The 25,769-nt window shown below is 40.1% G+C and overlaps 1 protein-coding gene across 1 annotated transcript; it reads right to left on the minus strand.

Moving 5' to 3' along the window:
- Positions 1-21,768: 21,768 nt before the first annotated feature.
- On the minus strand, positions 21,769-25,281 carry LOC140154461 (ultra-long-chain fatty acid omega-hydroxylase-like). The gene is made up of 5 exons (XM_072177029.1): positions 25,123-25,281; positions 24,167-24,314; positions 23,220-23,392; positions 22,826-22,953; positions 21,769-21,865 (listed from the first exon to the last, which is right to left on the minus strand). Exons 1-5 carry the CDS (start codon positions 25,279-25,281, stop codon positions 21,769-21,771), a joined length of 705 nt encoding a protein of 234 aa, XP_072033130.1.
- Between the last annotated feature and the right edge of the window lie 488 nt (positions 25,282-25,769).

Raw genomic sequence — 25,769 nt, forward strand, 5'->3', positions numbered from 1 at the left:
CATGAAATTTAAGCGTGAAGCTTAATTTAAGATAAATAAATACTTTGATCAATCGTTTCGTGGCACAAAGAATAGGTAAGGCAATTAATATCAGCGAAGCTGTTTGCTGAAGCTGGTGTCTGACAATCATTTGCATTCAACATTATCGTGCCTCAAATGGAATGAACTACCCAAAGAATGGAAATTGAGTTTGACAAGAGTGATATATAGTCACTCTAAAAAGAGTTAATATGGAGTGTCACTCTCAACTTCTCAAGAGAGTATAATGTCACTCCATTGTGCATCATTAAGGCAAACCATAAGAGTGAAATTTCACTCTTACGTTTAGAGAGTAATTACAGTTATTTCCATACGAAACAATATACATATTTACATCTTGTCCTTATTTTCTAGTCAAAACATACGTTTTTGGATGTTCCTTATGGTGAGCTTTCTTTGAAATTAACATATAAATTATTAGGTAACTTATAGGGGCTGTGCAATAATTACGAGCACCCCCCCCCGGGGTAAAATTTCCGAACGGCCCGCCAAAATCGCTTGCCCGCCCTCTCGGCGTGCCAAAATCGCTTGACCCCCACTCGGCCCGGAAAAAAAATCTTTGCCCCCCCCCCCTCTTTGCACATGCCAAATTTTTGGGAATGGTCTAGATATATGTTGCGAGCGCAGCGAGCAGGAAAATTTTCATATTAAAGCGCTTCCGTACTGTTTTCCTAAGCCTATTTAGAACGTTTTATTCAAAAGGCGCCCCATGAATGCCTGCCAAAAATCGCTGGCCCCCCTTCTTGGCTGGCCAAAATTGCTTTCCCCCTTTCGGCTCGTCAAAACCCCCCCCAATCCTCTCCAGGTTTCATAATTATTGCATAGCCCCTTATGACTTTCATCGTTGATAATGTTCAGAGACCAATAGGCCAAAAGATGTTTCACTTGTCATATCGCTTTAAATAGGCAGTATTTTATGTATAAAGCCGTGATATGGAAATCCCAGGCATCCTTTCTCATTTTGAGATGACGCCATCCAAAAACATTGATTGAATTACTTGTACAATTGTACGAGGGCAGTATCACAAGAGCCGAGGTGCACTGCTAAAACAGCAGAGCAACTTGATATAAACAGTGGCATGAATTATATAAATTATGTTTATTTACTTAGTTGTCTTAATAAACACTTGAACACTTAATAAACACTTGTTTGTGCAGTGAAGGTATAGGGGTATTCATTTATAAACACTATAATAACATTAAAACACGTAAAAAATGTAAAAATGTTTATGTTTTTAACCATAGATAAAAAAAATTTAGTATCTATGTTTTAACACATTGCAAGATAGTGTTAAAAGTATGCTTTTAACACTATTTTGTGCTAAAAACATAAACATCTTCATATTTTTTACGTTTTTTGTGTTATTGTAGTGTTTATAAGTTAACACCTTTATATTTTCACTGTACAAACAAGTGTTTATTATTAAAGTGTTCAAGTGTTTACCAAGTGTTGCTCTGCTGTTTTAGCAGTGCGCCTCGGCTCTTGTGATACTGCCCTCGTACAATTATACAAGTTATTCAATAAATGTTTTTGGATGGCGTCATCTCAAAATGAGAAAGGATGCCTGGGATTTGCAGTGCGAGCAGCGAGGGCGTTAATGTGTGTTCTGTCAGATCAAAAAGCCTCTAGCGTTGTGTTATTAGTATGGTATTGTTTTGAGTTCACAGAACTTGTTCAAGCATTATGTTTAGAATTTAGCATACGTTACTGGCATTAATTCCCCCTGTTCCCGGAGTCAACTGCCTGTCCAAAATGACAGATGGACGTCGGAGGCTAGCTACCTGGCCCGGCACTCCCATTAGTACGCGTGATGTGACTGTCAATAGGCCCCCAGCAAACACAAAACGTTTTCGACATCATTCGCAAAAGGTTATAAAAGGTTATTAGAAAACATTTAAATGTCGGGTTATATAAAGCGTATATTACGGGTATAAAACGTTTTCATAACATTAAAAATCATTTTTTGATAATCTACTGCTCAGCAAACAAAAAATGTTTTACAGAAAACGTTTAAATGTCGGGTTATATAAAGGGTATAAAAACGTTTTAATAACATTCCAAAAACATTTTGAAAACTTGATAAAAACATTCTAAACAGAATGTTATTTAACATTTTTTAGTCAATTTTGGCTTCAAAATTGTAAATTTTCCGCAAAATTTGTACATTTTTGCCCAGAAAGTTATTTTCACTGTCAATCCTACCCAATATTCAGCGGTCACATACTGAATGACCAATATTCTTGGGAGCTTACACTGAATGACCACTGGTGTCATATACACCCGTAGGCACACTGCGTCACTTCCATATTCAAGTAAATTCTAATAAAATTTAATGATTTACAACACTTTCAGTAATATTTCTTACTTAGTGTAAAAAACAGTAAAATTCTAATTCTTCATTCCCATCTGTTTTCTTTCCTTCCATTTTTCAGCCGTTGCTCATTTGTTAATATTTTTGCATATTTATCGAGGCTCGACTATCATATGAACGCCCGTATCACTGCGTAGAATCCCGTAACTCTTTGGTTTCACCGGTTTAGTTTCATCCACTTGGAAACGGAAGTGACGTAACAGTAACGCAATCATGGTTCTCATCTCATCCATTGCAAAACGTTGACCAATGCAATTTCTGCAATGTAGGAAAAACGTTTCCATTATTTCTGTATTAGAAAGTGTAAGCTTTGTTTTGATATATGTTATTTATTAAGTATTGTACAAATGTATATTAAGTGCAGGGCCTTCTTGTAGATCAGTACAAGATACTGAAGAGGTTACCCTGGATAAAGAAAGAATAAATAAAATAAATAAAATAAAAATAAAATAGAGTTTAGAATTCGAAAGAGCATCTCTATTGAAAAAGCTATAGAGGTCACACTACTACATGTAAATCGGGTCCAACCCAATCTGATTGACAAAATAACGACAGTAATTCAAACTTTTTAGCTTGACAAATCCATTAAGGGTACATTCTCTTGGGTCATGACCTTGACATAGGGAAAAATTTTATTTTTGACAAGAAGACATACATATCCTTCATATAAAATAACATGAATCCTGAAAAAAAGTGCCAATGTGTAATTTCCCCCCTATTTTGTCCCCCGTTGCTAATGAAAACAAACTCCGATTGTATTGCGTGAGGTCCATTTATTAAAAGCTCCATGGTATGCACCAACTACTATCTTAGTTTCGAGTCCAGACTGCATGTTGTAAGGACGAACGACGTGTGTTTAGAACGACGTAAACCACAGCATAAACCGATTGTGAAGGAGACTAACTCTCAAGTTGAAGCGTTTCCGATTAGAACGTCAGTCCGGCAAACTCGTCAAATTGGGCATATAATATCAAAACGGGATGTACGAACGGGAATCGGGATATCGCTGTGCTTGAAACCGTGCGCCCAACAGGGCCTGGTAACTTGCAGTAGTGTTTTGTTTTGCATACAGCCCGGGCATGCAAGAAGTGCTGTGAAAACATATTTATATGGAAGATATGGGCTTATTTAGATTTACTGAAACCCGGGGCTCACAAAAATGATTATTATAAATCAAAATATTGTTGAAGGTCTATTGATCATTATTCACTGATGACAACGGGCATGCCTATTGCCTCCGGCAGGGGGGGGGGTAATCCCATACTGCCAAATGCATCATGGGGATGCGCTTTTGCAAATAATCCTTATAGACATGGGTCCCTTTTTTTGCTGAAAATCCTTATGGGTCCGTTAAACCCCCGTACCGTAAATCTCGATCTTTTCGGGGAAAATGGGTCTATAGGAAAGAAAACTTTAGTCATGGGTCTATATTTTTGAGAAAATCCTTAGAAATGGGTAGGTCCTCCCTACCTGTCCACGGTCAAATGGCAATGGGTAGGCCTACGGGTTTCAAGTCTGGAGCCTCCAACCCCGTCTAAAAATATCAACTTGTCCCCCCGCATGCCTAGGGCCGGTTTTAGGTGTAAACCATAATTATACGCCTAACGACCATACCCGTCATAGGCCTACGTGTAGGCCTACGGGGGGAGGGGCTTTTGGGGTGGCAAAAACGAAGGGCAGCAGAGGCGGCAAAGGGATAGCGCGCAGTGGTGTAGATTTCTTTTTGACATTTGGGGGATGGGGGTTGGAAATTCAGCACCTTTTGGCGACAGCATTATAAGCAAAAAAATACTAGAAGATAACTTGTGAAATAGGCCTACTAGATGCAAAAGTGGAATAAATTCGCGTTGAGCGTGCAAAAAATACATACAGGCGTCAACATTGGGAGGGTGATTGTATGGAACACTAAAAATATTAGTGGGATTTATCCTCCATCCCACCAGGATCTACGCCTACAAAAGGGATCCGAAAATCTAAACTTCGTGATTCCAACTAGCGTACTGATTAAAATACAAAATAACAAAAACACAAAATAACTTCCCATGACAATATGTCGGTTCATAAAATACAAATTTTGTATTAGATCCAACACAAAGGTTTTTACTGCTTTTGGAAGGAGGGGTGGTCCGAAATTTAAAAAAATCGGCGGCAATGAAATTACGACCACCCTTTTTTCGGCAACAAAAAATTTATGACCCCCACCGCCGATTGGCATACACCTTAGGGGCAGTGCAATAATTATGACCTCTGGGGTGAGGGTAAAATTGGCGGGGGGCAAGACATTTTTGGCGAGCCGAAAGGGGGGCAAGCAATTCCCCCCAGCGATTTTTGGCACGCATTCATGGGGCGCCTTTTTAATAAAACACTCTAAAATGGCTTGACAAAACAGTACGGAAACGCTTATATTTTCCTGCTCGCTGCGCCGATAGGCCTATGTATCTCAGTGAGACCATTAAGGTTTGCAATTTGGGATCCCAAAAATTTGGCATGTTCAAGGGAGAGGGGCAAAGTATTTTGGCGGGCCGACGGGGGAGCGATTTTGGCGGGCCGAGAGGGGAAGCGATTTTGGCGAGTCATTTGGAAGTTTTACCCCCGGGGGTAAATTGCACAGCCCCTTAGGCCTACCCCAAAAACCCCAAAAACAGGCTAAAATTGTATTGAAATCATTCAAATCAGTCTTTTTGAATGAAATAACCACACTATCTGTGGTCATCTTGTGACTCCCTACATTTTGGTCATCAAAAATGTTATGTTATTTTTTTCCAACAATTTTTGAATCCTTCTGTATATATGGGACCCCCTTCCGAAGAAAATGATAGCCACCCCCCCCCCCACCCCCAGGCCTATATAATCATTATTTTGTTCTTGAGCAAAGATTGGTGAAATCATATGATTTAAAAATGCATCGTTAAACCATATTTTGTACTTTTGTTCTCAAAATTACAAAAAAAAAAGTACGGCAATTATCGTAGTAGGCTGACGATATCCATTCTTGTTCTAAAATTGTTAATTGTGCCCTTGGTTTGTTCTGACTAGAAATATGAAACACTGGCCCTGTTCTGACCAAAGCTTCTGCATTCATAACATCGTTGGTCAATCATGTTCCAAACGGGATATAGAACCGCGACAGTCTTCGCCAAGTGTGTACATCTCGATTTGCCGGATTGACCCATGACCTCATGAAACGTAAACACATGGCCGGGCGTGAAATATAAATTTCTCCGTGTCTTCTTGCCAGCAAAATCAGGAATTTAACCAGTTGCAGTCATTTGATTGTGAGTAACAAAGTACACAAGCAACCGGGCCTTGTCGTGGCTTATGGGGGGCGAATTTCGTTTGACACTTTGTCAAATAAGTAACATAGAATTGAAAGAAATGTTACACGATTGACCATATCTCTGAATCGTGTAAAAGCTTAAAAAGTGTTGACCATGCCGTCTAAAAAAAATGATATTTCGAAATTGGCTGATCGTAATCCCCAAATTCGAGTATGCACATGTAGCGAAGATATGCACCATATCTTGCCAAGTTAATTTTTTTGAAAATAATTAAACAAGCTATGAAAGCTAGACTCATTAAGAAATTTTTGAAAAATACAAATTTCAGTCGTAAATTTAGGTTTTCTACAACTTGTAATTTTATTTCTGAAGTAGAGATATCAAAACTGAATAGCTAGAATGTTATTATGGGATGTTTTATAGATGACTACAATTTGGTTTAGAAATCGGAATGAGGAAAATCGATGAAATGACTGGTCCAAAAAATAATAGCGAGTGCTATAATCAATGACCCAGTTCATTCACTCCCAGTCCCAATCAGAGTCTGAAAATTAAAATAGCAATGGAAAAATAATAATATATAAATCTTTCCCTTTCCGTTGCAATATAACTTTTGTATTTGTATATGGTAAAAACATCCCATTGTAGCTCTCAAAATTGCAAAAGAGAATGTAACCTTAAATGAGTACTTACGACTTTAGCTTTCGCCATCAGGGCTGGTGGCTTGATCACAAGTGAATTGGTCCACTGCTTTTCCCGCGAAACGGCTTGTTGACATTTCTCGGAAGTGAAGATGTTTTTGTTTTGAGCAGTGGATAATGGATCGTACACGTGATCGAGAGATACGAGACCTTCGTCGCGGTTGATTGCTTTGGCCCCCTTTTTACGAATGTAGATTACTTCCCTAATTCTCCTGCTGAAGGCATTTGAAACTGCTGGTATACCGCAAAAACACACACGGACCAGTATTTGAATTTTCAGTCACAGCACCCCTTGCACCAAAAACTTGGGGGCATCCGGACATTGATGGATAGAATGGAGAACATAGTTACAGAGGAAGAAGATAAGAAAGAGGAGGAGAATAAGACCAGGACAGCGCTAACATGGCTAAGAGAATGTGGTTACCCCAAATGGTCGTTGGAGAGAGTGAAGCAGCAAATGAATGACAAACAATAAACAACCGAAAGTTAGACAGAAAAAGAAGGATGACACACCATCTAAAGGCATGGTAGTCATACCCTACGTCGAAGGCTTGGCAGAGAAACTACAAAGAATCTTCAGGAAACATAATATTTCCACAGCCATGAGATCCACCACAGAGTCTGCTGGTCCACCCGAAGGACAAGAAGGACATTGAGCAGACTAGTGATGTAGGGGAGACTGGACGACAGTTTGGTACAATACTGAAAGAGCATAAAAAGGACTCTGAAACTATTGCAGAAAGAAAGTTCACGAGAACAAACAGAAAAGAATCCACCTCAGAACAACACAAATCAGCATACATACCTCATAACACAAGAAAACCATATCATAGAGTGGGAAGGGGCAACTATACTCGACAAGGACTCAAATGCCTTCAGCAGGAGAATTAGGTAAGCAATCTGCATTCGTAAAATGGGGGCCAAAGCAATCAAACGCGACGAAGGTCTCGTATCTTTCCGATCACGTGTACGATCCACTGCTCAAAACAAAAACATCTTCACTTCCGGGAAATGTCAACAAGCCGTTTCGCGGGAAAAGCAGTGGACCAATTCACTTGTGATCAAGCCATCAGCCCTGATGGCGAAACCTAAAGTCATGAGTACTCATTAAATGGATTTGTCAAGCTAAAAAGTTTGAATTATTTATATACAATCCTACAAATGCATCTATTTACTGAAATAACGACAGTGTTTCCATTAGTAGGCCACACCTGGTTGGTCTAAATGGAAACAGTTTGGAATAAAGGCTGATGTTCCACTTTGTTGTGTTATTTGTGCTTTGGGTGTTTTTCTCAATATCTAAAAATATTAGAATTTTGACATTTTAGGCACGGTTTGTTTGTTCAATTTGCAATATCAAAACACAGAGGCGATGTGCTGTAAGATTGAGATGTTTTACATCGATGCACCCCGTGGGATGCTGGCCGTCCTGATATGTAAGATATTTAGCCTTTTTTGTACCTTTTGCTCCCTTAAAATGGTAGCTTGCCCCCCCCCCTTGCCCACCTTCTGACAAAGTGCTGGCTACACCGCTGGTGAGGCCTACAGTTCCCAACCTGTCATGCTCGATTTCAAATTCAGCTCGTAATCGGCGGGCCTTATAACATTGCAGATTAATATCAATATATTTTATTTGGAAAAATGTCTTGTGACATCTCGCTAGAAGCACCACAAATTATTCATTGAAGTCCTATACTTTGTTTGCCTTCTGTAACATGCAGAATGTGAACCAAACAAGTCAACTATATCACTCTTAACGTTGGTCTACTTTTCGACGTAGTGGCAAAGACCTAGGCCTAACAATTCCCGCCGATTACGAGCTGATCAAACGATAATAACATTAATACCTTGGTCCAGCAGCGAAGCCTACATAGGCATGAGAGGCCCGACCATGTGAGTTTTCAGGTGCAAATCTCTCCGGGTCAAATTTGTAAGGATCCTTCCAGACTTCTGGGTTATAATGGCAGCCATGAATGTGCATGTATACTGCTGTACCTAAAATTCAATCAATCAATCAATCAATCAATCAATCAATCAATCAATCAATCAATCAATCAATCAATCAATCAATCGATCGATCAATCGATCGATCGATCGATCAATCAATCAATCAATGATCAATCAATCAATCAATCAATCAATCAATCAATCAAGTAATCAATCTTCCATGTAGGCAAGTATGCAAATAAGTAAGCAATCAATCAATAGATAACACCGAATCATAATTGACTATGACTTTCATAGTGACGACCAACAGATTACCAATGTAATATACGAACCGATGAGGGCGTTATTATTGATCTCTTTGCAAGGCAATCCGTTTGTGCCATTGGAACTGCCTAGACTGCGCAACGGCACCTCGCATAAATCCATACTTTGCCTCCGAAATTGTTATTTCGCCCCCCCCCACCAAGAAAGTCCCGGAAGAAAGTTAACTACGCTCCTGGATATCAGACTTAGAAACCCGAAGCAGCACAAAGCTGCGGCACAGATAAAATCCCAACCAGAATGATCAAAGAATATTAGCTTGCACCATGCCTGACTTTTATTTTCTAAGCTTCACTTGCTCAAGGTGAAATTTTGGGCATGTTGCGCCTGTTTCCAACTACCATCCTCAGTATAACTCTCACATTCAGTTGCAAATTAATGGACCATCATATCACAACTTGAAGATCACCATATCTTGTCAGATGCCCAGCTTCAGGTAGGAACGGTCATGTGAAGCTCAACTGATACGTCTTGTTCATGATTTGTCAAAAGGGTTGAATGACAGACAACAATTGACGCAATATTATTAGACTTCTCCAAAGCCTTTGATGCTTGGAAATAAAGTATCTTGTAACAATAACATAGGTTAGTACCTTTTGGGATGATTCGGCCGTCAGGAAGTTTCAAATCTGATACGTCAAGACTTCTACCGACCCACGGCACGATGGGATAGTACCTAATAGCTTCCTTTATTGACCATGTCAGGTATTCCATCATAGACATGTCAGCCCTGTAACAAAAGAAATGGACAAAAAGGTGCTCAGCATTTTAGTATTGGGGCAGTACCATGATTACAGATGGTATAGATGGCTGACCTTCCAAGCCTGCATTTCAGAGTCCTGACTTGCTTTGTGCTAACAGATTGATTTATAAGGTGTTGATCGTTATTATTAGATAGTGCAGGCCCTATAATGGTGTCCGGGTAATGGTGTATACTTTGAAATTTATATACGATTATATCACATTTATATCGTTATACCTTTTACGAGACCACAAAAATGATAACGAACTTTAACCTTGGTCAATAGATACATTAAACTTCGACGTCAGTTTTACAGATCTAAGTGAAGAAAGTTTCAAGGAAATTGAAGAATGAGGAATAAGCAGTCAAGTTAGCTCAATCGATAAGGTGTTCGACTATGGTGCGAGAGGTTGCGGGTTCGAACCCTGGCGGTGCCTAGTATGCTCTCGTGGAAAAATTGAGTTAGCTTGAAATTCCCCTGGACAAGGAACGTACTGCTAATTATCTCGTTGTAACCCGTACGAAACTCGGGGAGCTGATTCTGGTTGCTAAGGTTATTTGTGGAATGTCTAGGGTGTGCGCTCCTGCAGCAGCAAAGTCCCTGAATTGTTGTTAAATAGTTTATGGAATGATGTGGGGCCATAGTGGTCAGCGACAACCTGTAAAGTGTGCTGAGGCTTGTGGATCAACATCGAGGCGTTGTGCCTGTGCGTAGCGCACTATAAATCACTGCGCTTTTTTTTTTTTTTTTTTTTTTTGGCTTTTTTTTTAAAATTGAGTTGAACGCTTTCTTACCACTCCACTGCATCCGTTCCTTTGTTATCCAATATGGCGTCAATTTCAGCTCGGCATTTATCTTGATGTTCAGGAAATTTAGCTAGCGCGTATAACACCCAGGTGATACCACTTGATGTTGTGTCATGGCCTTCAAACATGAATGTGTCCACTTCATTACGGATTTCAATATCAGTTAGTCCTTGACCATCGGTATCCTTAATGAAGAAGAAAATAATATAGATTACAATAGCAAGGCATCGCGTTTTGTTTAGTCCCATAGTGCTACATGTATCGTAGCACGATAAGCTACGATAGTTACTGAAGGCTATTATGTATTATGCAGCCTTGAATCTATTCGCCGTAGAAGTGATGATGCAACAGTACCACAACAATAGGTTAAAATAATTGTAGAATATATCGCCCTGCAGCTGCATTTCAAGCAGGTTGCACTCACCACCTATGTATGTCTGCAATCATAGATTGAATACAATACCGCTCTTTTCAAAGATCTTATAGGTGCGAGCCTGGGTGCGAGTGATTAGCATGACATGAATATTCTATATAGAATTACGATCCAGGTCTATATCCATGTTCTTTGACATCTATGGTTCGATGCAGAGGTACCGCGTGAACGTACTAGTACAGTGCGATATATTCAAAAATTGTTTTAACCTATTGCTATGGTAGTCAATCCTGTTACATCATCACTTCTACAGCGAATCGCTACCACGATAGTTACTGATGGCTATTTCAATTATATATTACGCAGCAGCCTTGAATCTATATGGTGTAACTGTTGAAGGTTGGAGATTATTCGCCGTAGAAGTAGTGATGTAACAGGATTAATTACCATAGCGATAGGTGAAAACAATTTTTGAATATATTGCCCTACACTATATGTAGGCTGCATTTATCACCAATCATAGATTGAATACAATACCGCTCTTTTCAAAGACACTAATCGTACAGGTGCAAGTGGAACGTATTATGGACTCTGCATAAAGTGAAATGCCTATAGAACGATTGTGAACATGGTGAATACACTCAATCTGGGAATCGTAAAACGAGAGATTAAATTCAATCTAGTCAACCAGATAACAAAATTTTTGTTTCCAACATTCCTTGCAGCAACCAACGTTGCGGTCAGTACCACCAGGGAAGTACCACTGACCTTCAGCTGGGCTGTGATGTTAAACACCTTGATTCCCGATGACGTCACCTTGTGACGTCATTTGGCGAGGTAGAGTTCTGATTGTTCTGTCCACTCCCAGGCGTGTGAAAGATTGTTTCCGAGTCCTCCACCACGGTTGAGGGACGGTTGTTTTGCCCGAACCCAGATGGCCTCTTTTACTTCCTGTTCGTACCACCGTGATTCGCGGTCGAGGACTTCAACGTCCTCAAGGTCCACTTCGTGTTTGCTGGCTTTCAGATATGTGTAAAGAGCAGATTCCGCGGGACCCGAACTAGAGTGTTGATGTTGCACACCAACATCGCCTGGCTAATAATTACTTGGTACAGCAGAGATACTAAAATAAATACCCGGGATCGATACACGTGAATGTGCTATGCACGATTTTGATATTCAGACGAAAATCTTTGGATACCGGGGTAGAAAATGATGAATATCTCCCGTCGCCTAAAGAAGCCAGATGTGGTTCCTTGCACTTGAATATAGGCGTTGAACAGATATGATAGTCGTTAGCTTGCGTCTTGAGAAAGAAGCTTGCGTCTTGAACTCAAAAACTGACAATAATTCTGATTTTATATGTGCCGAACTATACAGCGCAGTGTATAGGCCAATCGTGGAGGTAGTCTAAAAGCAGATGAACTATGGCGTACCATGCTCACTCAAACACAGCGAGGTCAGTCACCGGGCTATTGTCAGTAGCCTTAGTCAGATGTCCTTCGGCCCATTATGCGTCTCAAAACTATTAAACATGTCGGAACAAAATGGCAATGCGTGGCGGTGGATTCAAAAACCATGGCGATTTCTGCCATGAAGATATCGGGGCGATGGCACTGTGTGTTGTTGTAGCCTTTTCCTGTAGTATCTTGGTGTAGATTATTCATCCAGTAGTTCAAAACATTATTTTGTAAATTAAATCTAATACTGGAACTAAGATTTGCAACTCACTTTGCTACGTTGCGTCCGAAAACTTTGGACTTCGTCAGGCATCTGATTGAAGATGTTGTGATGACGTCAGATGTTGTGACGTCAGACGGGGTTGCACAGCTGAGTCAACACGCTGTAACCAAGGGACGCCATCTTGAAAAAATTGCGAAATACAAAACTGCATCGCAACAAAGATCGCAAGCGGACCTTGATAAAAATTGGAGATCAAGTTCTAATAACCCTGACTTCCAACGGAAATGGGTCCGGAACCTGTCGGATAGAAATTTGAAGGATAGTGAAGTATCTGTGCTAGCCAAGGGACTTAATTACGCGGTTGTTCCAAACAAAATTCCCACAGCAGATTTCATCACAGCTACGGAAACCGCGATTAAGCAGGCCAAATTAGACCCATCAAAAGCTGAAAATCTTCGTCACAAGGTCAGTAACACACTTCGTAACACCAAACCCCCACCTCCTAATATCACCAAAGAGGAAAAGAAAGCTCTTGATGAGCTGAGCAAGGACAATAACATTGTTATCGTACCTGCCGATAAGGGCAAGTGTATTGTTGTTGAACAAAACTGACTACAATAGCAAGTGCCAACTGTTGCTCAAGGACAAGAAAACTTATAAACCCATAGGTTATAACCCTACCAACGGTTATAGAAAGCAAGTGTCGGAGTTTATCAACAAAATCCACACTGCTGGGGCGGTTGACCTCAGTCTCAAATTTAGATTGACCCCCCCCCCTACCGAACCGAGCGTTCCAGCTTTTTATGGCCTGCCTAAGATACACAAGCCAGATCCCATACCAGTGAGACCAATAATTAGTAGCATTGGCTCGGTTACGTACAACTTAGCCAAACACGCAGCGAAGATTATAGGACCGCTTGTCGGAAAATCCCCACACCATCTTGTCAATACACAGGACTTTGTAAAGAAAATCCGCGATACCTCAGTGGACGATAGCGAGATCATTAATACTTCTTACGATGTGAGCGCACTTTTCACCTCCATTCCACCGGACGACGCCATCAAGGTTGTAAAGGATTTCTTATCAGAGGATACCACTTTGAGTGAACGCACAGATTTAACCGTTGAACAAATCGTTGAACTTGTCACCATCTGCCTCAAAACAACCTATTTCTCGTATGACAATAAGTATTTCATCCAACAATATGGGTGCGCGATGGGCTCAGCCGTTTCCCCAATTGTGGTTAATCTCTACATGGAGAAATTTGAACAACACGTGCTGAGTAGTTACCCCGGTAAACCGCCCAAATTGTGGCTTCGTTTTGTTGACGACACATTCATCATCATAGACAAAAGCGAGTCGGAGTCCTTCTTTAATTTCATTAATCAAGTTGACCCGAACATCAAATTCACTCAGGAGGAATGTGTGGACAATAAGTTAGCTTTTCTGGACTGCTTGGTTCATTTGAACAGTGACGGTACCCTCAACTCAACGGTTTATAGAAAGCCCACGCATACCGATCACTATTTACAATTTGACTCACACCATCCGCTGATCCACAAATTAGGCGTGATCAGAACCCTCCAATACCGTGCGGACACTGTCATAAGCAATTCTGAGGACATTCCGGAGGAAAAAGATCACTTACAGAAAGCCCTCGGAAATTGTGGATACCCCGGTTGGGCGTTTACCAAAGCGAACAAACCAAAGACTCCACTAAATCCACCACAGGAGAGGTAAACCATGACAATCGCACACAGGTAACCATCCCATACATCGCTGGATTATCTGAAAGGCTCAAGAACTCTTTCAAGTCCTTCGGCATTAGTACGTGCTTCAAACCTACCAAAATCCTACGGGGGAAGCTCGTGCATGTTAAGGACAAACCCCCCCAGAGATAAACAGTGCAATTTAGTGTATGATATTACCTGTGCTGCCCCAGACTGTGGTGACTCCTATGTAGGCGAGACAAAACAATCTCTACGAGCGCGATTGAACCAACACAAGCGCCCTAGCTCCAGCGAAGCCCAAAACTCCGCGGTTTACAACCACTGCAACAAGAAAACTGAACATTTCTTCAACCCTGAGGAAGCGGTCATTCTAGATAAGGAGGAGAAGTGGTTTGAGCGAGGAGTCAGAGAATCCATATGGGAGAGAGTGGAGGAGCCCGCCATTAACAGAAAAGGGGAACTCCGCTTCCAGTTGTCACGTGCATGGGACCCGGCGTTACGAGACATTCCTCGCCGTCTGACGTCACAACATCTGACGTCATCACAACATCTTCAATCAGATGCCTGACGAAGTCCGATGTTTTCGGACGCAACGTAGCAAAGTGAGTTGCAAATCTTAGTTCCAGTATTAGATTTAATTTACAAAATAATCTTTTCCTGTAGTGGTGGGGATGTTTCTCCTATGTAAGCCTACTGTAAACATTATACTAGTCCACTCAGACTGCCTTTCGGTTGCTTGTCCTTGGGGTGAACTAAGGCCTGGCGATAGTGTTGACTGGTTTGAAATGCGTTGAGATGTTGTACTCTCTGAAAATACACTTCAGATTTTCGATATAAATTCCGTGGTAAGAAATAGTAACACTTGCAGTTCTACCAGATTTATTGATGGAATGTTTGGTGGTCTCTTTATTGTCTTTTCCACCTAAGTTCAGGGCTTTATCAATGACCCAGTTCTTGAAATCACAATGGTGGAGAGATTTACGCAAGTGAACTTGTTCCGCTTTCTTTTCCGAGTCCTTGGTGACTATGAAATAGAGTTTTTACCACACCGAGTTTCTGGATGAGAGGATGGGTTGAATCAAGCTGCAAATACTGGACAGTATGAGTCTGTTTTCGATAAACAGATACTGACAAGGAAAGGTCTTCCTCTACGCGGACGAGACAATCAAGAAAGGCGAGCTTGTTGTCTGATAAGCCTTCTTGGGTGAACTTGATATTTAGGTCAACTTGGTTTATGAAGTTGAAAAACCGATCTAGTTCACAGGCTTTAATTAACACCCAGGTATCATCCACGTAACGATACCACTTGGATGGACCGATACCGACAAACGTCGACAAGGCTACGCGTTCAAAGTTCTCCATTATAAAGGTTGGAAATGACGGGAGAAATTAGTGAACCTATACTGCAACCATGCGATACATTCAAACATTGTTTTCACCTATCGCTATGGTAATTAATCCTGTTATATCACTACTTCTGCGGCGAATACCAAGGTTTTATGTCACAAGGAAAGTAGGAATTTGCCTAAACACGGTTGGTGTATAACATTAGGTGGACAGTGCCTTAAAAATCGAAGCAGAAAAAACTGTGAAAATAAAATCACGGCACATAATATTAGTCATCCTAACCTTTCACCTGTTTTAAATAGTCAATAAATAGTCAATAAATAGGGCTATTGCGCTATTAACTGATTAAAAACAAGCGAAAGATTAGGATCAAGACGAATATATATGACCTGTGATTTTGTTTTTCCCACAGGTCTTTCTGATTCGATTTTTCAAGGCAGTGTCCACGTAATGAAGATCGGTGATCTGGCGAGTGATCTCTTCAATCACGATAATGAATGTAAAAAAATGGTTTGCAATTCAAATTTTAACACATAACGAAAACAACGAAACTAAGCGTGTTTGAGCTGTCGCGGACGGGATCGCGTTGTATGAATTGGGTAATATGAATTTGCCGGTTTTTTTACCTAAGGTCAGTTACTGCCCTACGATCGAAAAGAAGAACAAAGAATGGCATAGGCCCTATTAACTCTACAATTGATGAACTATAGATGCCATTCTACTTCCTATAAAGGTTATTAAATGTGTGGTCGTTAACTTACGCCTAGAAAGCACTTTAAAATATATTCAAACCAACGTACAAATAAAATAAGGAGAATTGAGGAAGTGTCAAAACGAGATATTTATAGCATGCTTGTGACGTCAGTGTCAAACATGATATTACTTCAAACAAATCTATAGGCTGAGTGTACAGGTGATCATTATATTGTCAAAAATGTCAGTTGGCGCGAAATATCAGCAGTGTGAGTGTTTGTTCCTCACTCCTGCCGTTCTTAGATACGGACAATTCTGGGTCAATGGGAGCATCCCATAGTGTGCAGAAGCTCTATCTTTATATAAAGTAACATGTAAAACGACTACATTTCCAAAATGTATTTCTATAAATATGATACAGTGTACTATTCTATGGTATATAAGTGACAAATAACTTAAGATATGTCATTTTTTACTTACAGCCACTAGCGTCATGAGCGTAGCCAGGATTTTAGTGTGAAAGGGTAATGCCAAATTTTCATCCCCATTTGTCAAATTTCTATCCCATTTTTAATCATTTTAAGGACACTATACTCTTTTCCGTCCCCATTTTATCCCTGAAAATTTTTCAGGGGGACAGTTTGCTCCCCTCACGGCCACCTGGCTACGCCCCTTCGTACAGCTAGGCGGGCAGCTATACTTTGATCAGCTCGTAATCGGCGGGAATTGTTAGGCTTTTACTACTACACCGAAAAGTAGACCGACTTTAAGTTGATATAGTTGACATATACGGCTATATTTTGCGTGTTAAAGAAAGAAGATAAAAGTATAGAACTTCAATGAATAACTTGTGATGCTTCTGGCGAGATGTCACAAGACAGATCACAAAATAATATTAATCCGCGATGTTATAAAGCCCGCCGATTACGTGCTGATCAAACTGTAGGCTATAATTGAACCCTGAGAAATATCGCTATTATACAGAAATAAATGTTACAACCTGTATAGCTACATTTTACAGAACGCACCAAAATGCGCACAATTTCTTTAATAGTCTTATAATGGGATTTGCATCAATTGATGTTCTTTAAAATGCATTTTGTGCCCGCAAGAATGGAATATTTAAGACAGTTTAAGAAGGCCATGCAAAGATCATGTTAATATTCTTTGCCATTATAGACGACTTACTTTGGCAGTTAGTAAAATATCGAGAAAAGCTAAATGTCGCTTCTTTTCAGCAACTTCCCTTGTGATGTCCACTATCTTTTCCCGCCTTTCTGTGATGACGTTCATGGTGAAATCATGAAGGTATTTCAGAAATTTTCTGTACTTGAACCCGGCTGGACTCAAATGGTATATAAGATCAGAGTTGTAGAGGATGTTGCTAAAACGAGTTTGAACTTGATCCATCATTGTTCTGACACCATCAAGGTAGGGATTTTTACCGCTGAAATGAAACAGAAAATCAATATAAGTTTACAGTGTCGAAGTCAGTCAGGAACAGTTTGGAGCCCAGGATGTAGTGAGTGGTTAATTTATAATAAATAAAAAAAAACTGCAGTGGACCACTTGATATTAATACATAATGTGACCGTTCACGGCGAATGAGCCGTAAATTCCTTCCCGGTCAATTTTGTTTTATTTCGTGTTTAAAAATAAACATCATAAACTTAAAAATGGTATATCATTTGACTTCAAACGATATCCAGAAGCGGGGTTATGGTTTGTTAAACTTTGCTCCTTCAACAAAATTATAGCTTTTTACGTTTTTACATGTGTCTCTTTTTCCACATTGCTGGCAATAAATATCAAACAGTCATAATTGGCGGTCATTTTAAATCATCCCCAAGTCAACGAGGTTTAAGAAAGTTCTCTCATTGTTAATTGTTGGTTATGCATACCTGTACAAAATACAATGCCTGGTATCCCACCACTTGAGCAGGATTTAGCAAAAGCAAACAAAGACCAGAGCTATTAAAAGTTCTATAGCCATCTAAGGTAGAAGCTTATTATCCACTTCAACAATAGGATTATTGATTAGTTTTTGACTATCAAAATGAGACAGATGTCAGGCCAGCTTATATAGGTTACCGATGAATACGACCTTCGTACGCATTTTACACCGTAACTCAGAATACAATTTAGGGACTTTACGGCTCATTTGTGCTGCCGGGTCACCATTGGTCGTACAGAAAATTCAAGGAAGCCAATAATTGTGTGGTTCCTGAGTTAAGGTGGAAAAGGTGTTTACCTCTTCCTCTTCCTCTTAGCTGTAGGGATTGCGACCACAGTAATACCAGCAATCGAAAAACTATGATGGCGAACCAAAACTACACTAGGGTTAGAGACCCTAAATCAGTCTTTACATCTCCTGGTGCAGACACCGATTTGCATCTAACCGCCTTGCCTCGAAATGCAGATGGAAAGGATAAGTCTGATAATAAGAAAGTCATCTCAATCTCCACCATTAATGTATGGACAAAACGAGAACAGCAGAATAGAGAGCTAAAATTTACCAGCCAGTGTAATATCACACAACAACCATGACAGCAGAATTCTTATTGCATAACTGTCATCGTTTACGTATTGCCCAACCAATGTAGCTGATGGCGAAATAATAGAGAATAAAATATAAGGAGAGCCATTGAATCTATCAGTGCTCATAATCTCTTGATAGTAATGGGTGATTTCAATACTAGAGCTGGACTCGACTGGAAGATGCTAAATTTCATAGGCGTAGATCCGGGGGGGGGGGATAAATCCCCCCCAATATTTTGCCAGGGGGGATGGTCCATACAATCATCCCCCCCAATGTTGACGCCTGAATATGGGTTTATGATCAAATTAACCTCATATTTGCCCATTTTAGCCGCAAAAATGCAAATTTTCGCGCGCTTCGCGCGCATTCATTCCCCTTTGGCACCATATTTCATAAGTTTAGCTTCAAAATAGCAAATTTTTTCGCGCATACACTTATTTTGTCGCCAAAAGGTGTTGGATTCACTATACTTCAACTATACTTTTCAACTCCACCCCCCAATGTCAAAAAGAAATCTACGCCACTGCTAAATTTACATATTATGACATCACTAACAGAAATGAAAAGTACCTTGTGGAACTAGCAACAGAGAAGAATCTCATAATTGTAAACACACAGTTTTGTGAGAAAGCTGGAAAATTATGGACATTTACAAGCTCAGGAGGGAATAAATACCAACTGGACTATATACTCATACGAAGAAAATGGAGGAACAGTCTGCAGAACTCATACAACACCTTTGCTAGTGTGGGCTCCGAGCACAGAATAGTGTCGGCCAGAGTAAGACTAAGCCTCAGAAAGAGCAATACTTTACCAAGGAAGAACCAGTTTAATTGGAAATCCCTGAGCACTAACATAAATATTCAAAACGTGTACACCACAGAAGTGCGCAACAGGTTTGAAGCCACAAGAACAAAGAAGCAGCTGAGAAGATCACCCCAGCAAAGAAGCAATGTCGAACGGCAGACGTTTCTCTGATCTAAAAGTCATAAAGGCAAGAGACGATATCAGCATGATCAGGGAGATGTATGAGGTGTATCAACAGGACACTACTGATGACAAAAGAGAGGAGTACAAGGAGGCGAAAAAAAAAAGAGATTGAAAGACACATGTCAACTCAAAACATTGGAAAAGTTGGAAACTGATTAACGACATAACTGGTAGAAAGGCATGCAGTAATGGTCAGTTGAAGGGAAATGGTTACCAATTGGTACAACAACTTCTTGGAAGCACTCCTGACACTGTTGATGAGTGTCATTTGACAAAGAAGAATACAAAGTTGTTAAAACATCTTTGGTTTGGTTGAGGGAAAGAGCTGTGGAGAGGACAACCTCCAGAAGTACTGAAGAGATGCGACCTAGATGACATTGTGTTTTGGTTCTGCAATGACGCACTTCTCAAAGGGAAGAAAACGGATCAAGGCATGCTCTATAGTTTATATTGTTCCTATTCCCAAAACAGGAGATCTTAGTTCAGGAAGCACCTATCGTGATATCAGTCTAAGCCCCTCGGCTACACCACTAATACACACACATTTTTATTGTCCTTTGACCTTTTGATCTTGTATATAACATTTAAACCCAATGGTAAATTTGCAGTGGCTTTCAGAGGGGAGATGACATATCTTTGACTTTGACTTACTTACTAATATGAATCCAATATGACACAATGCAACAGACTCATTACGTTACAGATCCCTTTCTGACCAATTCTTGACAGCTTTAGCTCTAAATAAACTACGCAAAATAAGTTTCTTTATGGTTAGGAACTTTACCCACTATTACAATCTAGCAACTAAGTTTGTACGTTTGCTAAATTATCGCATGCGGGGGAATGTCCTGCGCATTTTGACATCCAAACACTACCCTGGGACACTCCTGAGAAAATATACGAATGTTTAAAAGGGCATTTCGTGATCCACAGCCTCATCCCCCCACTTTTCTCAAAAAAAAGTTGAGATTTTTATATCACTGGAAACCTCTGGCTACATGATGTTTATGTACAAAATATTTCTTGCAGATTAATTCGTTTAGCAAAGATATCGTGAAATTTGAATTTCGTTATGGTGCACCAGAACGAAAATATACAACGCATTGTCAATGGAGCAGTGTAATACACATAATCATGCATAACTCGCGAACGCAAAATCGGAATCAACTGAAATTTTGGAAATAGGTTTTTTCGTGGATATCTAATGAAAAATGACATAAATAGAGGATGCTAGGATCACGAAATACTCCTTTAAGTACCAAGAGGTCGACAGATAAAAATGGCAAAGAAGCCTATTTAATGGTAGAGCTGATTCACTGATCCAAGACGGTGTCATTATTCCTAGTGTGTGTGTTACAGATCGTGTACCTATAATATCCATAGGGAGAGAAACTACTGGGAACCACACACTCTCGGAAACCATAGTGGGCACACCCGAAGCGGCTCGCGGCTCGTACTCGCCGAGTCCGACACTATCGCGAGTCAGTCTTTGACAAAGACTACATTGTTCCCGCCTTTTCAATTTGAATTTAAAGTATTTTCCTTGATGCATGTCGGATAATCCTTTGCTTATTGTGCAGATGAATGATCAAAGACAAAGGTCAGTGGGTACTAAAACATTAACGTCTTGCGAGATGGGTTTGGAAACAAAACAGGTCATGATTTCAGCAGTTTGGAAGATACAGTATGTTCAATATGTTACCCAAATATGACAGATGGAGAATTGTTGGTATGTTACAAGCTGATTTAACGGTCGCCGAAACCGCCCGCCGTGTTGGAGCCACCCCTCCAACGGTAACCAAGTGGAGAAACCACCATGCAGCCTATGGAAACTGTGATGATCTTCCCAGAAGTGGCCGTCCAAGGTTCACGTCCCTTAACCAAAATGTGTCCATCATAAACGTCGTTACCCGAAATAAGACGCTTAGTGGTAAGAATTTTAGAACTTTTAGAATTAATTTAAACACATGTTTAGAACGCTGAAACGTTTTCATTTAATTCGTGATTTTTTAAAAATTGAATTGTTTCTTGTTTGTCATTTCAGTCCCTCGGATCAAACGCCGCCTCCACCGTAGACGAGGACAAAAACCCGGACAAATCGTACCATAGACAGTGCGCAACCGTCTCCATTCTGTTGGTTTGAGGTCGTACAGGATGGCAAAGAAGTGTAGGCTACTGCGACACAGAGATGCGCGGATGGGATTCTTAAGATGCCATGGAAGGTGGACGAGACGTCAATGAAGAAACGTCCTCTTCAGCGACGAATGCAGATTGTGTTTCCGAATGGTTGATGGGCGGATGCCTGTTTGGAGTGAAAAGGGCCATGACATATTAGATGACGAGTTTGTGCAACAGCGAGAGCAATTTGGAGGAGGAAGCATTACTGCTGACGTGTACATCAACCAAGTCCTGCAACCTGTTGTAGTCCCATATGCAGCAGCCATTGGTAAGGGATTTTACCTGATGCAAGACAACACAACACACTGCAGCCAGGACAGCTGCATTCCTGGAAGCAGAAGGAATTGAGACACTTGAGTGGCCCTCCAGAAGCCCTAATCTTAACCCCTTGGAGAACCTTTGGAATCAGCTCAAGAGACGAGCCAACAAGATGATAAAGGATACAACTCTGGTGGGATTGCGTCGCATCGTTATCAGCGAGTGGAACGGGATTGAGCAAGGTAACATTCGAGGAGCATGAGACGCCCCCGTGGCTGCTGTAAAGGAAACCAACGGTGGACACACAAAGTACTGAAAGGCTGGTAAAGAAAGAGATTTAATCTCAAGTGAAGTTGGAAGTGGTAGTATTATGCCTGAAATGTGCTCAGCAAGTAAACAAAAATGTTTGTTGATTTTTGTGTTCTTTTACGCTGAAAACTTGAAAAGACCTTTTTCCAATTTTTATTTTTCGACCTCGTGATATTTAAAAATTCTTCTCATTTCTCAGGAGTGACTGAGGTGTCAAAATGCGCAGGACAATCCCCCGCATGCGATTATTTAGCAAACGTACAAAATGAGTTGCTAAATTTTAATATTGTGGAAATTTCCTAACCATAAAGAAATTTTTTTTGCGTACTGTAGAATACTGTATAATCTCTCATCGGTAATATATGACAAATTGTTTAAGGGTCTGTTATGTCATTATGGTTAAACGTATTAATATTGCATAGCATAATAATTGTCGTGGATGTCAGAATCTATCAATTGCACACATTGTAAATGGGTTCTTATGAACGATAACCTGACCATGTACTATTATCAATACCTCTGTCCTTGAATGTCACATTCTAAGCCCATTACGCATTTCATGAGGCTCTCCACAGTAGCCTGGCCCAGTAGATAAGACATGTCTATGGAAGTCTCGCCGTTTGCACATAGTTCTCGCATCTTCGCCTTGTCGTGGAGAGAAATATCAAATAAAATATTAATGTTATATCAGAATAATGTATTATATTCATTTCGCTTCTAACATCTACGTTAACCTAACCTCTATGAATGCTGCGAAATTGAATATGTCCAACTTCAGAATAATTTTGCTTTTGGATGGAATGGTCGGTCATATTAGTTTACTTTATTTGTTATTATTTGTCGGTATTTTGCATTGCTAAGTAGAACACAGGAGTGCAATTTCAATTTAACCATTATTCTGCCGAACCTACCTCTAACTTCTTGGCGCTTTCCCAGTGTATCTTTATATAAGGTTTAAGCACATCAAAATGGAAACCAGGAGTGAGCAGGCGTCGATTGCGAGACCATTTCTTTCCCGTGCTGAGAAGCAGACCAGGGCCCAACCAGGGCTCTAGAAATCCATAACCTTTCTTTTCTTTTGGTTCTGTGGACAAATATACATATTTAAGAACAAAATAATGAAGGCTATTATTAAACCCAAGCCGTTGTTCAGTCTGTATTATAAAGTCAATGATCTTGTCATGATCGTATCGACCTTTACGTTTGTAGAGTAAGAGCGGATGTTTTCAAGATGGTGATAAGCATGTTACAGGATAGTGTATTGGTTATAAACATGACGGAAAGGTTGATATTGCCAGTCTTGCAATAGTCAGCTAATTGGTATCGTCTAAACGCCGAACTACCTGGAATGTATGGTTCATTAGGGATTTTGGAGAATTATTTTGCCATGACACCGGACTTACACCCAAAGTGCATACATTCTGGAATTTCGGCAACTGCTAACTGCACCAGCACTGATAAAAATCCACGAGATTCAGTCAAATGCCCTGCCAAGATCTCACAACTTCGATCAGCTCAACAACACTTAGGTCAGTTATGCTGGTTTCATACGTTCCATCCGCTTGCCGATTTGATCACTCCACCGCTTTGCCCAAGCGGCCGCACCGCTGGAAGTTGAATTCAAGTTAACTCGGAGCGGTGCCGCTCTGACGTATGAGAACAAATCACGATTTCGGAGTGGTGCTTAGCGGCAACAGTGGCTTTCACAGTCATGCCCCACGCCGCTCAGCGGTGTGCCGCTCCGCTTGCAGACAAGTGCAAGTATCATGATGAAGCGTCACGCAAGCGGCAGAAAGTATGAAACCAGCATTAGTTCCATCATAGTGGCATAACCAGTTTCAGGCCTGCTTGCACTCACCCATGGTAGCAAATATCGCCTTCAGATTATCAGGATGGTAGACGGAGACACCAGGGTAAAATGGTCCCATCCATACCTGCAATGCTGTATTACCATTCTCATACACAGCCGTGAAATTTCTCTCTACGCCATTAAAGCCTTTCGTATACTTGGAGTAAAAAGAAAAAGCAATGTTTTCTTTTTATGTCAATTTATGCCATTATTATGTCTACTATTGCATATCAATTTAAAACTTTGTAATTATTAATAACTAACTTTTCTTTCTTTTGTTTTAAACTGACGATTCAATTATCAACCATTCGTCTTCACAGAAGGATCAGGTATCATTTTTGTCCATGCAGTTGCGTCATTGTAAGGCTATACGCCGAAGAGGTGACGTCATAATGGGATTAACTACCATAGCAATGGATGAATACAATTTTTTAATGTACCGCGCTGCACTACAGGCAGATTGCACTCATCACCTGTGTATGCCTGCAATCATAGATTGAATTAAATGACACTAATCTGACAGGTGCGAGTGATTAGCATTTCTTTGACATCTATGGTTCAATGCATCGGTACCGCGTGAACGTTGTAGTGCGGGGCGATATAGTCAGAATTGTATTCATCCATTGCTATGGTACACTCTAAATTATAAGGATTTAAAAATAAATCCTTAAGACTGTAGTTAGGGACCAATCAATTTTAGATTTAAAATAAATCTTGTAGATTTGAATTTTAAATCTAAAAGATTTAATTTTAAATCTTAAAGATTTAATTTTAAATCTAACACTTGATTGGTCCCTAATCACAGTCCCTTGGGATTTATTTTAAATCCTTGAAATTTAGAGTGTAGTTAATCCGATTAACTACGTCACTTCTACTGCGTAATTTGTAATGTTCACTGTTGTGCAACATCAGAAAACCGACACGTATGATAATTAATACGCCTAAGTAAATTTCGTAATACTTACTGCTTCTGTATGACCGAAGAACGTCGCTCCATTTGGGTGTTCGGTGAAAGCTTTCAAAGCTAGTTTATACTTCAAACGGAAATGAAATAAAAGGAGCAATTTCACGACAATAATAGCTACAATAGCTACTACAATTGTACTTATGACAGCGTATGCCATGATCGTCCGTTGTAACTAAATAATGATCATGAAACTAAACAATTAGAGTACAAAGTCACACAAAACTTCTATAACCAATAGTATTGTAATAATGATATCGAAAGAGCAAAATTCAATGCTTTGTTATAAGCCAAGGCCGGCCATTATATATTTGCTGTAGATTACGGTTAGTGGTCAGAGTGGTGCAGTTGTATTCATTATCAGAATATAGATAAGATGAGATATGTATTTGGGTGATAACTTATCAAATTCATTGCCTAAGTCATATTTAGTAGTGTTTTGCTTGACTTAGGAAATTATTCTGTGATTTGTCTACTTAGTGAGTAGATCTTGGAATAGATTCATCAGGATTGTATAAAGTCATAAAGTTCATTAATTATGTAGACAAATCCAATTTTCTACTCAGCGAAACGGGAAGGAAATTCCAAACAAGACTTAATGAGCATAGGAAAGACGTAGAAAAAGTCAAGGACATCAAATACACTAGG

Source organism: Amphiura filiformis, chromosome 6 (genome assembly GCF_039555335.1).
Source record: "Amphiura filiformis chromosome 6, Afil_fr2py, whole genome shotgun sequence".
Taxonomy (NCBI): Eukaryota; Metazoa; Echinodermata; class Ophiuroidea; order Amphilepidida; family Amphiuridae; genus Amphiura; species Amphiura filiformis.